Below are 13376 nucleotides of genomic sequence, written 5' to 3'. Positions count from 1 at the left end.
ACAGTCTAGAAGCATATAAAAAAATCTTTGTTCCTCAACCCCATCTCTCTCCCTCACCAGAAGTGATCATATTTTGTTTGCTTTTCATATGCCACTACCCTGAAACATACCTTTTTAACTTAATAATATAAATAGCTTTCTGACTCAGTACTTACAGCCCTGCATCCTTAAATGTGTAGATAGAATTCTTTTGTATGGATGTGTATTCTATTTTACCAGTTTCCTGTTGATGGATCAGTATTGTTTAGGGATAAATTTTGTTTTAATGTAATGCTATTAACTGTATGTTAGCTAGTTTTTAAAATTTAATGTACTGTAAGCATTCACATGTCAGTAAATATTAGTATTACTAAGTTATATACTAAGTTTTTTTCCCCATATTATCATTCATTTTACAGAAGATTTGTCTACCAGTATCTCTGTATCTAATTGTCAGATCCAAGAGAATGTGGTAAGTAAATATTACAGCTGAAATATGAAGATTGGGTAATTAAGGAAAATAAAATGTGAAAGTCTTACTAGAAAATAAGTTTAAAAAAAAAAGAAAGAAAATAAGTTTATAACCCAGAGTACTGTGCAGTTTGCCTGAAGACACTAGACTGAACTGTGTGGGTGGTAACTTCCTGGAGGAGTTCTGCTTTATGAAGGAAACTGAGGCAGTTTCCTTTTAAATTATAAAAATAAAGTTAACTTTTTCATAAGTGGCATTAGTATATTACAGAGTGATAGACTAGTTCAAAGAGAAGAGAGAGGCTACTTGCTGGGTCAGAGCAGGGAAAACTTCCTAAAGGAAGTAGAACTTGAAATATACTTAAAAAGAGTTTTGACACGAGTGCTGAGAGGATGGCAGTGAGAGAAAATTTCATGAAAGTACAGAGAAGCAGAAAATGCAGGATTTTAAGGCAGAGTGAGGACTCAGTTGAGCTGGTACACGTGGGGGTTTACATTAGGGGTCAGCATACTTTCTATAAGGGGATGGAAGTAAATATTTTAGGCTTTGCAGACTATATACAGTTATAAACTCAACTCTGCTGCCATTGTGAGAAAGCCATAGTCAGTACATACAGGAATGAGCTTGAGTGTTTTCCAGTATAAGTTTTTTTGTGAACACTTATATTTGAATTTCATATAATTTCATGTTTTACAAGATGACATTATTGTGATTTTTTTTTCAACCATTTAAAAATGTAAACTGTTCTTAGTTCAGAAGCCATACAGAAAGAGGCAGCAGGCTGGATTTGGCCCACAAGCCTAGTTTGCCAGCTCCTGGATTAGTTAGAAAAAAGGCTAGAAAAAGAAGCCCAAAAGCTGTATATAAATTTATTTGATTCAAATCTCTCTTACTCTTCAACTTGGGGCATCCAGCTGTTACTGTTCAGTAACACATAAACATTGGGTTTTCTAAGATTGTATAGAAACTGGATATCCAGTAGTGTTGTGGGGGATGGAGGGTTTCAGGGAGGTTTGATCTGTGTGTCTCTTGTCCAGGCAGCATGTGTGCATGTGCAGTCGCTTCAGTCGTGTCCAACCCTGTGGACAGCAGCCTAGCAGGCTTCTCTGTCCCTGGGATTCTCCAGGCAAGAATATTGGAGTGGGTTGGTAGGTAGCAAAGGAACCAGAGTACTGGGGAGAGAAAGAAGTTTTCTCATTTCATTTTTACAGATGAAAAGACCAAGTCCCAGGGAATTCAGCTTATTTAAGATTACCTAATTTAAGTGGAAATGAGGGGTTTGTGGAAGTACTGATTTTTATATGCCAGGCACTAGACTTGACACTTTATATATCTTCATTTAATTCACTTAAAAATCCAGTAAGATAGATGTTATTATATTTGCTTTACTAATGAGGGAATGAGGCCTGGTTTATTCAATCCAGTGACTACCATGAGAAAGCACTGTCTGGGAATGTAACACTGAACAAAATAAGTGTAGTCCCTGGCGTCTTGGAGACTGTAGCACATACCCAAATGAGACCTTGACTGAGGATCTGTGGAAAGGATTGGAGAATGCTTTCTAAGAATATTCTGACAGCAGCAGCCACTAATGGGAAAAAAAGAGGAAAGGGAAGGAAGAAGATTGAGGAGTGGATATGAGTTACACATATTTCATCAGTCTTTCAAAATAAGTCTCAAAAATACAAATCTCAAAAATACAAAACTTTGAGTTTTTCTTTGAAGTCAAAAATAGCAAATCTCTTTAATAGTAAAGTTGGTAAAACTTTCTTCTTAATTTTTATGTTAATTTACTTTTTATAGATCACTACTTAATAAATATATTTTTTAATTCAAATCATTTTTCCCCCAGTGGTGGTCTTACAGAATACATTATAGTTGTACATTAAGAGTCATAGTAAAGTTGGTCTTTTTTAGGACAGAGAATGTCAGTATTTCATAAAGTATTTTGTGAAAAAGAAATCCCTCAACCATTAAAAACTGAAATGTATGTAAGTATTTGAATGAAAAGAATCAGAGATATGGACATGGTTTCATGGAACTAATAACACTTATTCTTTCCCAAATAGGACATCAGTACCGTTTACCAGATCTTTGCAGATGAGGTACTTGGTTCAGGCCAGTTTGGTATCGTCTATGGAGGTAAGTAAGCAGTTGCAGCCTTTTGCATATTGTAGATAATGTATAAAATTAGGAAATCTAAAAATCATCTGCCAGTTGTTAGCATGTTTTCACAATTTTGCAAGTGGTTTCTTCCTCAGAGATTAATCTGCATAGTTTTAGATAAGTCCTTTTCACTATAACTTAGTATTAATTTCTTAATTTAAATTGAAAACTTTAAAAAGAAACAGAGAATCCGAAAATTCACAGTAGTTTTCGTCGTTTCTTGTAGCTTACACAGAAAGATCTTTGTGTGGCTTGAAGTTTGTGTTGGACTCTGAGAGTTCATTTACTGAAGTATGTGCCCCACTGGTTTTCCCACACAGTTGCCCGTTTGTCTGCGGTTGGCACACATGATTTATCAGGTCTAACACCTGAAATCTTACCTCACTCTGACTTACATTGCCGAAGCCTTTTAACCTCACTGTGCCTCAGTATCTTCATCAGTTTAATGGGGCTTATACAGCCTAGCCTGTATTCATTAATGTATGTAAAGCTACTTTACAAGCTATGATGCAAGGTAGAAAAGTAATGTTAAACCATTTGCATTCCTTACCACAACTAGTTGGCCTTTCTGCTTGAAGATTTACCCTAATACATAGTTAAATCACTCTGCAAAGAACCTAGAATAAAATGAATTCCATGGTACAGTGTTTCTATCTTGACAGAATTTCTGAAGACTAAGTCACATAGTTAATTTTCATTTATTTAATAAGGTGGATTATTTTTCAGCAGACAGGTTCATTCAAATTCCCTGCTATTTCAAATAACAAAACAGCCTTTATTAGAGGCAGTTACTATAAGGGAAAATTATAGTAATTATAGATGAGTGATGGAGAAAGAACAAAATGAGCCTGCCCCCTAAAAGAAATACAAAAGTAAATACATATCAATTTCAGTTTGTGGACGACTTCCTAATGAAACTTCTGTATTGTATGTGACATCAATTTGCATCTTCTTTCTTACCTGAACTTTTTTGAAAAATAGGAAAACACAGAAAGACTGGAAGGGATGTGGCTATTAAAGTAATTGATAAGATGAGATTCCCCACAAAACAGGAAAGTCAGCTCCGTAATGAAGTGGCTATTTTACAGGTAAAAAGTTGCTTTGTATTGGTTTTCATTTTGAACCAGCAAGATTTGGTTTTTGTTTTCTTTCTTCGCATCTTATAACATTTTGGCTCAGTGAGAGGCCAGTGAGCTTCTGAATTAACTCCCTTTTTTTAAAAAAGGGCAAAATTACGTTACAGTAATCTAGGAGTTAAAAGGACTGACATTATGGTAGTAGGTTGTTGGGAACACGTTTTCATAAGTAAAGTGTTAAATTTAAAAAGCTCAAATTTCATTCTTAACTCATCACTCCATGAACTATAAAAAACACTTTGATACTTCTACCACCGGATTTCATTATAACAGTTTAATCCATCAAGCTATACTTTTAAAGATATATTGGCAGTGAGTTAAATTCCATAAAATAAATTACTATGAGTTTTTATTCTCATGTAACATGTTTATCTATTTTGGAAGTCATCTAGAAGATTAAAAGTTAGCTTTATTTTTCTGAATACATTTAATTTATAATATGCAAATGTTTATTGATTCATTGTGTAGCTTTTGCATGGTATTTAAGAAAATGTAATAGTTAATGCTGTCAGAGCCCTATTTGCTTGTGGGTGAAGTTCAAGAAGACCCAGCCTATTGAACTTGGTGCTTCTTTGGAGAAGAAGGTAAGAAAGTTGTAAACATGTAATTAAGTTTACATTTATTACATTACTGGTCACTGTTACTAACACCTGCCTCACTTTTTCCCAGATGATCAAAAGATGGTGGTCTACAAGCTACCTGTGTGGTCACTTCAAGGCTGCCTCCTCCTATGAAGCTACCTTTAAAATAGTCTGAATAGTAGCATTCAGACTCTGCATTAGGGTTTGAAAATATTGTTAGAGATCTTTTTTCATATCTAATTTTGGACTCTTTCTCAATATCCAGTTTTTATGCAAAAAATAAATATTAAGGATTTATTCATAAGACTTGATTTCTCCTTGTCACTTTTTAAAGTTTTATTGTAGTTGATTTACAATGTTGTGTTAATTTCTGCTATACAACAAAGTAACTCACACACACACACACACACACATACATATATATTCTCCTCCATTATGGTTTATCATAGGATAATGAGTATAGTTCCTGTGCTGTACAGTAGGACCTTGATGCTTATCCATCCTGTGTGTACTGGTTTGCATCTGCTGATCCCAAACTCCTAATCCATCCTTCCCCCACCCCTTCCCCCCAGTCTGTTCTTTATTTCTGTGAGTCTGTGTCTGTTTCATAGAAATGTTCATTTGTGTCAGACTTTAGATTCCAGATATAAGTTCTCCTTGTAACTTTGATCACAAATACAGTTCTGAACTAAATACTGAAGCTTATATCTCCCATGTTACCAACTGCAGATGTTAATAAAACTAAGTTTAGGAATTTGCAGGTAATATACAATGTAAACACTTTATTATTATATCACTCTTGTTCTTTTCATTGATATTGCCTGACTGGGAACAGAATTAAATAATTGTAGTATGGGGGATTTTGTTCCTTTCATTTCATAACAATGTGGTAATGTAAAATCTTTTGTTATTGCCTGAAGAGGGTAGTAGAGTAGTGGGAGAAAAGATGAAGTGCTCTCCTGGCTCCCTATGTAAATAGGAAATTCAGTATTTTCCCCTTCTCTTCTTGGAAATTACCCAGAAGCTACACGAAAAATGATAAACAGAAAAGCATACTCTAATATAGATAGAAAGTTCAGATATACAAAATAGGTAGAAGTTTTTCCAAAAACAGTGGAGATGGACCGGGCAAATGTACAAAGAGGCATCACAACAAGAACTGGTTTTGCTGGCTCTTTCTGAGGTCTACAGTCATGACAGCCTCTCTGGGTTTCTCTCAGATAGAAGAAAGTGAAGGGGCATCATGACCTAGTAAGATTTAATTCAAGAAAAAACATGAAGTGAATTAAGAAGGGCGCACTCAGTGGAAGAGTGCAAATCACGTTAAACCAAATGACGTCAATAACTTTAAAGGAAAACTAGTGACCATACTAGAGAAGGCAGTGGCACCCCACTCCAGCACTCTTGCCTGGACAATCCCATGGACAGAGGAGCCTGGTGGGCTGCCAGTCCATGGGGTCGCTAAGAGTTGGACACAACTGAGCGACTTCACTTTCACGCACTGGAGAAGGAAATGGCAACCCACTCCAGTGTTCTTTCCTGGAGAATCCCAGGGACGGGGGAGCCTGGTGGGCTGCCGTCTATAGGGTCGCACAGAGTCGGACACGGCTGAAGCGACTTAGCAGCAGCAGCAGCAGTGACCATACAGGGAAGAACAGACAAATACACAGATGTCCATGACAGATGAAGTAGACAAAGCTAAGTAAGAACAGAAGAGGCCTAAACATTATAAGGTAGATATAACCAGTTTATATTGAACTCTGTACCCACAAATAAATAAATACTTTATTAGCTAAAAAACAGTTTTTTATCTTAATGTACTAAAACTGCAAATAAATTATAAAATTGGGGAAAAGAAATCTCCCACCATCTGAAAAAAAACTTTTAAAGTCTTAATTCTTGAATCAGAGAGTAAAATCATGACCCACGTATTTAGAAAATAATTATGAAAATACTGTTTATCAGAGCTTTTAAACTACTACTCATAGAAATGTCAAATACTTAATGAGGAAGGAATGAAAATAATGAATTGAGTCCAACTCAAGTTAAAGGAGGAACAGTCAACCTGAGGAAAACAGAATTAACAAAGATAAAACTGGAAGTTAATAAATTTAGTACAGTAAATCCAAAAGCTGGTTAGCTATGTGGGTGGGATAACAACAAAATAAGTGAATCAAAATATAAGAAAACAAAAACATTTTGGGAGGATGATCACAAATACTGAAAAAAATTAAGGGAATCTTAAGATACTATCTTGGTGGCTCAGCTGGTAAAGAACCACGTGCAATGCAGGAGACCTGGGTTCGATCCCTGGGTTGGGAAGATCCCCTGGAGGAGGGCATGGCTACCCACTCCAGTATTCTGGCCTGGAGAATTCGGTGGACTGTGTAGTCCATGGGGTCACAAAGAGTTGGACACGACTGAGCGACTCTCACTCACTAAGATACTATATTGTGCAACTCTACTAGGTAAACTTGAAAGCCTGGAGAAGATGATTAATTCTCTATGAAACTATAATTTACCAAAACAGACTCCAGAGGAAATGGGACATTAAATAAATAGAAGACGTTGTTAATAAGAATTATGTTACAGCATACTTCTGTTTTGGTGTGTTCATGCATATGTTCTCAAGGATGGCAGGGGTTGGGGGTGAGAAACTTGAGAGGTAATTTGGTGTATAGGGGACAGCTGGCCACACTTATAGCTCTAAATTGATCAGAGTTAGGACGTTTTGACTCTTCTGCTTACTGCCATTATCACGCCCCACAACTGGGGTATTTCACTTTATCTACTATTAAGATTGTATCACTTTTTATTTTGCCACCTGGAACACCATCATTAAATTATTTTAAGCTGATTATAAATAATATTTACTTTGTGCTTGCTGTGCATTTTCTAAACAGTTTTAAAACACCAACCATGATTCAGAAGTTAAGCTAAAAATGACTAAGACACGGTCTCTGCTGTCAGTACTGTACTAGAGAGTAAGATATGTATACATGTAATTCAGTACTGTGGGATAAGTACCACTGCATGGAGAGTGCAGGGGCAACTGCTGCAGTAGTCCAGGGGAGAGGTAGTGTGAGCGAAAATTAAGGCATTACGGTGGGAACTGAGAATGATGGTGGATTCAAAACACATTTTAGACATGGAGCCCAACTTCACACAGGCTGGAAAAAAGTTTGCCCTCTTGGTGTAATTAGATATCCATAGTGTGAGAAAAAAAGCATAAGAAAAAACTATTTCTGTTAATGAGGATTAAAACATTTAATCACTTGGGCCAGTATTTAAGAACATATTTAAGTTTGAATAAGAAAAATGAAACCAGGTTATTGAAGATACTAAAATTCATCCAGAAATTTAGATTTATGTCCATAAAGAACCATTAAATGTTTTTGAGTATCGCTGGTTTCTCAAATTCACTTTTGAGGAAGTTTTGTTTTTAATACCAGTAAGATAGTTTGCTTTAAAAAAAAAAAAAACAGTATCACATTCAGCTTTGTATTTTTCCAACTTGTGAGCCTGAAAGTGAAAGTCACTAAGTCGTGTCCAACTCTTTGTGACCCCACGGACTACACAGTCCATGGAATTCTCCAGGCCAGAATACTGGAGTGGGTAGCCTTTCCCTTCTCCAGCGGATCTTCCCAACCCAGATCTCCTGTATTGCAGATGAATTCTTTATGAGCTGAGCCACAAGGGAAGCCTAAGAATACTGGAGTGGGTAGCCTATCTCTTCTCCAGCAGATCTTCCTAACCCAGGAATCAAACTGGGCTCTCCTACATTGCAGGTGGATTCTTTACCAACTGAGCTATCAGGGAAGCCCCAACCTGTGCGCCTAATAGTGCTTAAGAAAAATGGGGTGATGGTGGTAGAGATGCTGAACCTGAAAGAGGGAAGACCAAATCAAGATATAATATGAGATCAGGACTTAAATGACTACCTTCAAGACAAAGCCACCTGTTGAGCCAAGACCTTTACAAACAGCCCTGAAGAACCAAAGCTGTGTAATTGGCTAAAACTTTGGTAGTTGGTGCCTATTTGTGGATAGCATAAAGTTAGAGTACCATCAGAAGATTAAAAAGATGACAAAAAAGGAAAAGCAGTAATGGACAAGGGCAGTTATATAATCAAAGTGGGGAGACATTCTTTCCCTTCCCGTGCATCTTCTCTTCAGTACAGAACTTTGAAAATCAAACTCCATGATCCTTTTTGTTTGCTTTTATTTTTCTGAGCTATCTTTTGTGCCATTATTCCATACAGTTAACTGCAGTACATTGTTAGATACTTGCATAGTAAAACTTTACTCAAGTTGGTCACCTAATATTCTGCAACTCTTCAGAATTTGCACCATCCTGGGATTGTAAACCTGGAATGTATGTTCGAAACCCCGGAAAGAGTTTTTGTAGTGATGGAAAAGCTACATGGAGATATGCTGGAAATGATTTTATCTAGTGAGAAAAGTCGACTTCCAGAACGAATAACTAAATTCATGGTCACACAGGTATTTTAAACTTTTTTTTTTTTTGAAACTAGAGAAAAATTAAGGACTATGGGAAATAGTAGTGTTTTTCACATATCAGGATATTGTGGGTGTTGTTACTTTGAAGAAGACAATAACACTTGGAGTTAAATCTTGATGAACTGTAATGGACTTTCCAAATTATTATACTGTTCAGGGGGGTCCAATTAGGATTTAGCTGTGACTTTTCCAGGAACAGAAAAAATTCTCTCTTCTTCAATAACAGATACTTGTTGCTTTGAGGAATCTACATTTTAAGAATATTGTGCACTGTGATTTAAAGCCAGAAAATGTGCTACTCGCATCAGCAGAGCCATTTCCTCAGGTGAGATATTCTCCAGAACCTTTTTAAAGTATGGTTTTAAATATCTGTGTGACAGCATTGTGAAGCACACATGTAATGAAAGGCAGTGCTGTAGATTCAGTTCATAACTATCTACAGAAATAAAGTTTTTAGCTTGTAACTACCAGGGAGGATTTATACCTGAATAATTTGAATTGAGATTTTACTAATTATTGATATATTGTTTGTGTTCATGAAGACTTTTTACACCTAATAACTTTTTAGACCAGTTCTTAAGGAGTAATTTTTTTGTGATTTGTGCACAGTTCACCACTCCCCTGTAGTTTGGGAATATAGTAGGAAGAGGTAGCCTTGGTTGGTGCTTGGTCCTCAGGACAAATTCCCTATGAAATAAACTGAGGGATAACCCTGAAATGGGAAGACAAGATTTTGGCTGAGGCAGGCAGCCAACTCTTCCTCTTTAGAGTACTGTATTTCAAACATTCTCGACAAAACCCATGGAAGAATTACATTTCCCATCACCACCGGGGCTCACATACGTATGTTGATAATGTGTCTCCTGCATGTGATATACTCATTTTGTTTTTCACTTGGTTAAATTTTATTTCATTAAAACGTGTTCATCTTGATTCAGATTTATCTCATAACCTAAAAATGGTTCTTAACCCAAAGTCTGAATCATTTATCCTAAGGACTGTACGTTAGTGTTGCCTATGAATGTTTCTCATGACTGTCATCAACTCGAATAATTTATTTCCAAGTTATTGTTTATGTGCATTTATTTAAAAAACAATTAGACAAGAGGGCAACAGATGACTATTCTGTTGGTAAATACAACTTAGATTGTCCTTCAAAGAAAAAGATATATTTTAAAAAATTATTCAACTCTTTTTACATTTAAGGAAGTAATCATATTCCTCTTAGAATGCATATGAGAATAAAAGTAATCCCCTGTCTTTATGAGATCAAAAAGGTGCCATGAGCATTGATGCTATATTTTATTTTATTTTTTTTAGTTTGATAGAATTCAATAGTGAATCCCTGTATGCCTGGTGCTGTTTTGAATATTAATTATTCAATTATTAATTCAATATATTAATTATTGAATATTAATTAATGATGCTATATTTTAAATAAAGTGCTTCAATATATTATTTCATTTTATCTTCAAAGGAGTATGGGCAAAGGATGCACACCCCTCCAGCTAAGGTTAAAACTCGAACCTTCTAACCTCCATTAGGATCAAAGGGAAAATAATGTCATTTATTTGATACTCTTTTTTTTTTTCATCAAATGCTAGGCATGGCCACTCTTTTTTCAGTTGCCAAACTGCCAAGTCATCTTTATCAAAATGTTAGCTGAAATATGGCATTTAATGAGGGGGAAAAGAGTTCACATTTCTTCATGGTTGATAATCCTGTTCTTCAAATAGGATTTGAATCTCAGAGGAAGTAGCCAAATTCAGTAATGACACAAAACAAACATCATAAAAACACGTATGAAGGTCCATCTTTGCTTTCCAGTCATTATGTATATCACTGGTTTTTAGAGGCCAAATCCCTCATCTCTCAACTCATCTTAACGTTTTTAGTGAAGACATTTTGTGAATCTGGGCATTTCCCTCAGGGAAGTACTTGGCATTTGCTGCTCAGCATGGATGTATCCTTAATCACCAGAATTTGAACCTCTGCTAGAGGATAGGCAGCAAGCTCATTACATTTCCAGAGCTTTCTTTCCAAAAGAGCATGGTAGTGACTATGGCTACCCTCAGACATAACTCTTTTCAAATCTAAACATCTAACTGGCAATATTTTGTTCCATAGTCATAGAAAAGCTACTCTTAATTCTTTCAAGCAATCTCTAGTATTACTCTTTTACTGGCCACATTAATAGTTACCTTTTAACACACCTGGACTGGTGTGTATATATACTTGCCAATATATAGTGACCTTGGGAAGAGAGATTCTAGGATTAAGTAAAATAAAGGGTAAGTTTTTAAATATCATAACTTATTTTTCATTCAGCAAACACTTGAGTATCTTTATACAGGCACTGTGAGGCCACTATGGATTTAAAAATGAAACAGTTCCTGCTTATAGATGATAGAAAGGGGTCTCCAAGCCAAATGATAAAAGATCAGCACCTTCCATTTCATCAAAAATGATGAGCACTCATAACACCATTCTGGTATTTGGCATTCTGGAAGCTACACTTCAAAAGTGATTGTTTGAAACAAGCTCTTAGCAAAGTTCTTCATACTATTAGTAATGGAACATAGAGTTATAAATGTATCTTCCTTTTGGGAAAAGGATATTTTACAATTTCCGTATGTATAATCTTTTGGCATTCATAATACAGTTGGCAAATGTGTTTAAATGATTCCATATCATATTTAGGGACAGGTAATTATAAATAAATTGATATATATTTTATCTGTATATCAATAATATAAAATTAACATCATCCTTATTTCCAGGTGAAGCTGTGTGACTTTGGGTTTGCACGCATCATTGGTGAAAAGTCATTCAGGAGATCTGTGGTGGGAACTCCAGCATACTTGGCCCCTGAAGTTCTCAGGAGCAAAGGTTACAACCGTTCTCTAGATATGTGGTCAGTGGGAGTTATCGTCTATGTGAGCCTCAGTGGCACATTCCCTTTTAATGAAGATGAAGATATAAATGACCAAATCCAGAATGCTGCATTTATGTACCCACCAAATCCATGGAGAGAAATTTCTGGTGAAGGTAAAAAAAAAAAAAAATTAAATTTTTGGTCTGTGCCTCTTAGTTTAAAAACCTTCATGATTCCACATCACCCTGTTTTGACATCTCTTTTTAATATTTCCCATTCATCTTCCAAATTCAGCTATTTACCATTGTTTGAAGAATACTTCCTTTTATATATGGTTTCTTTATCTTCCTAAGTTTCCAGGCAGGGCACTAATCCAGGTCCCAACTGCCTCATTTTGAAACTACTGAAACAGCTTTGTAATTGTGCTCCCCAGTCACCGGTGCCAAGTCCGTCTCCTGGAAATGCTGCTTTCGTCTTACTGTGCTCCCAGACACCTCAGCCTCCCTGGAACCAGGCTGCAGCTGTAGGTCTCTGTGACGCGGCCCAGGTTCTCACCTTCTGGTCTCCTCTGCTACTGCTGCCCTACACAAGCTGCTTTCAGTCATTTGCTGCATTTTGCTTTAGACCTTTCCCCTGCCTGCTCTCCTCCTTGCTGTCGAAACCCTTCCAGCCCTTCAGAGATCCCTGATCTTGTGGCTCATCTGTGAAGTCTTCCCTGAACCCCTCCAAACTGTATGATCTACTTAGGCTACTGGTTGGGCATATTTTTCCTGAAGTAATCTATCTTTTCACAGTCACTTTTCTTACCTTCAGAACTAAATCAGGTTCTTTATACACCACTTAAAACATTTTTAAAAATTCTGCCCAGTATGAGACCTAATCATAGGGATTAATAAAACTGGGTAAAGTTTGAGGGACAACATAGTAAATAGTAGGCTTACTTGTTAATGAAGAGATGTGATGGAAGAAGTATATATGAGGGTTTGGGGATGTTGCCAAAGTCACCTTAGAGCCCCTTGGACAGTGTGGTCTATAGACCTCTTACATCAGAATCACTTGGTGAGGTTATTAAAAAGACCTTCTGGCTCTGTCCCTAAGACTCAGACTCACCAGCTGTACTGCTACTCAGGAATGCATTTTAGTAAACACACTGAATGATCCTGATGCACATAGCAGACTGCCATTTAAGGAACAATGGATATTTAGAATATAGAGAAACTAGTACTTAAACTAATTTGGGGGGAAAAAACAGGGTGGAAAAAAATCTGGAAAATCTTGACTGGTATGACAGTATATAGAACTAGAAATAGTATAGGATAGTCCTTAGTGTGGCTCATCCCTGGATGCAGACCTTAGTAACAATGGCCTTGTTACATAAGGATTTTGTCAGTGTGTAGTTACATGGTTGCTTTGGTTTTATAGTTAGCCCACATCTCCAAATAATTGGATAAAATATGCATGCTAAGATCTCACCACATACACCAAAATACCATGAACTTATTTGTTAAAACCTGTTAAGTACGAACTTTTGGTAAGAAGTTATTACCTCACTATAACTACATCTGCAGAAGCAAGGCAATGAATGGCTTTGGCTCTTTTCCATTCCAAGCCCAAAACTAGCATAGCATCATTGTGGAGGGAAAAAAA

The 13376-nt window shown here is 36.4% G+C and overlaps 1 protein-coding gene across 4 annotated transcripts in view; it reads left to right on the top strand.

The window, feature by feature from the left end:
* Positions 1 to 13376, top strand: part of PRKD3 (protein kinase D3) — an 86982-nt gene that overhangs the window by 69586 nt on the left and 4020 nt on the right. For all 4 annotated transcript variants that reach the window (XM_070798506.1, XM_070798505.1, XM_019969996.2 and 1 more), the window contains 6 exons: positions 399 to 451; positions 2521 to 2593; positions 3599 to 3705; positions 8675 to 8836; positions 9081 to 9179; positions 11635 to 11902. In XM_070798506.1, the coding sequence (XP_070654607.1) occupies positions 399 to 451; positions 2521 to 2593; positions 3599 to 3705; positions 8675 to 8836; positions 9081 to 9179; positions 11635 to 11902 (762 nt within the window). The remainder of the gene's footprint in view (positions 1 to 398; positions 452 to 2520; positions 2594 to 3598; positions 3706 to 8674; positions 8837 to 9080; positions 9180 to 11634; positions 11903 to 13376) is intronic.

This window comes from Bos indicus, chromosome 11 (assembly GCF_029378745.1).
Source record: "Bos indicus isolate NIAB-ARS_2022 breed Sahiwal x Tharparkar chromosome 11, NIAB-ARS_B.indTharparkar_mat_pri_1.0, whole genome shotgun sequence".
NCBI lineage: Eukaryota > Metazoa > Chordata > Mammalia > Artiodactyla > Bovidae > Bos > Bos indicus.
The sequence above is the reverse complement of the archived record's forward strand: the minus strand, read 5'-3'. Positions and strand labels throughout refer to the sequence as shown.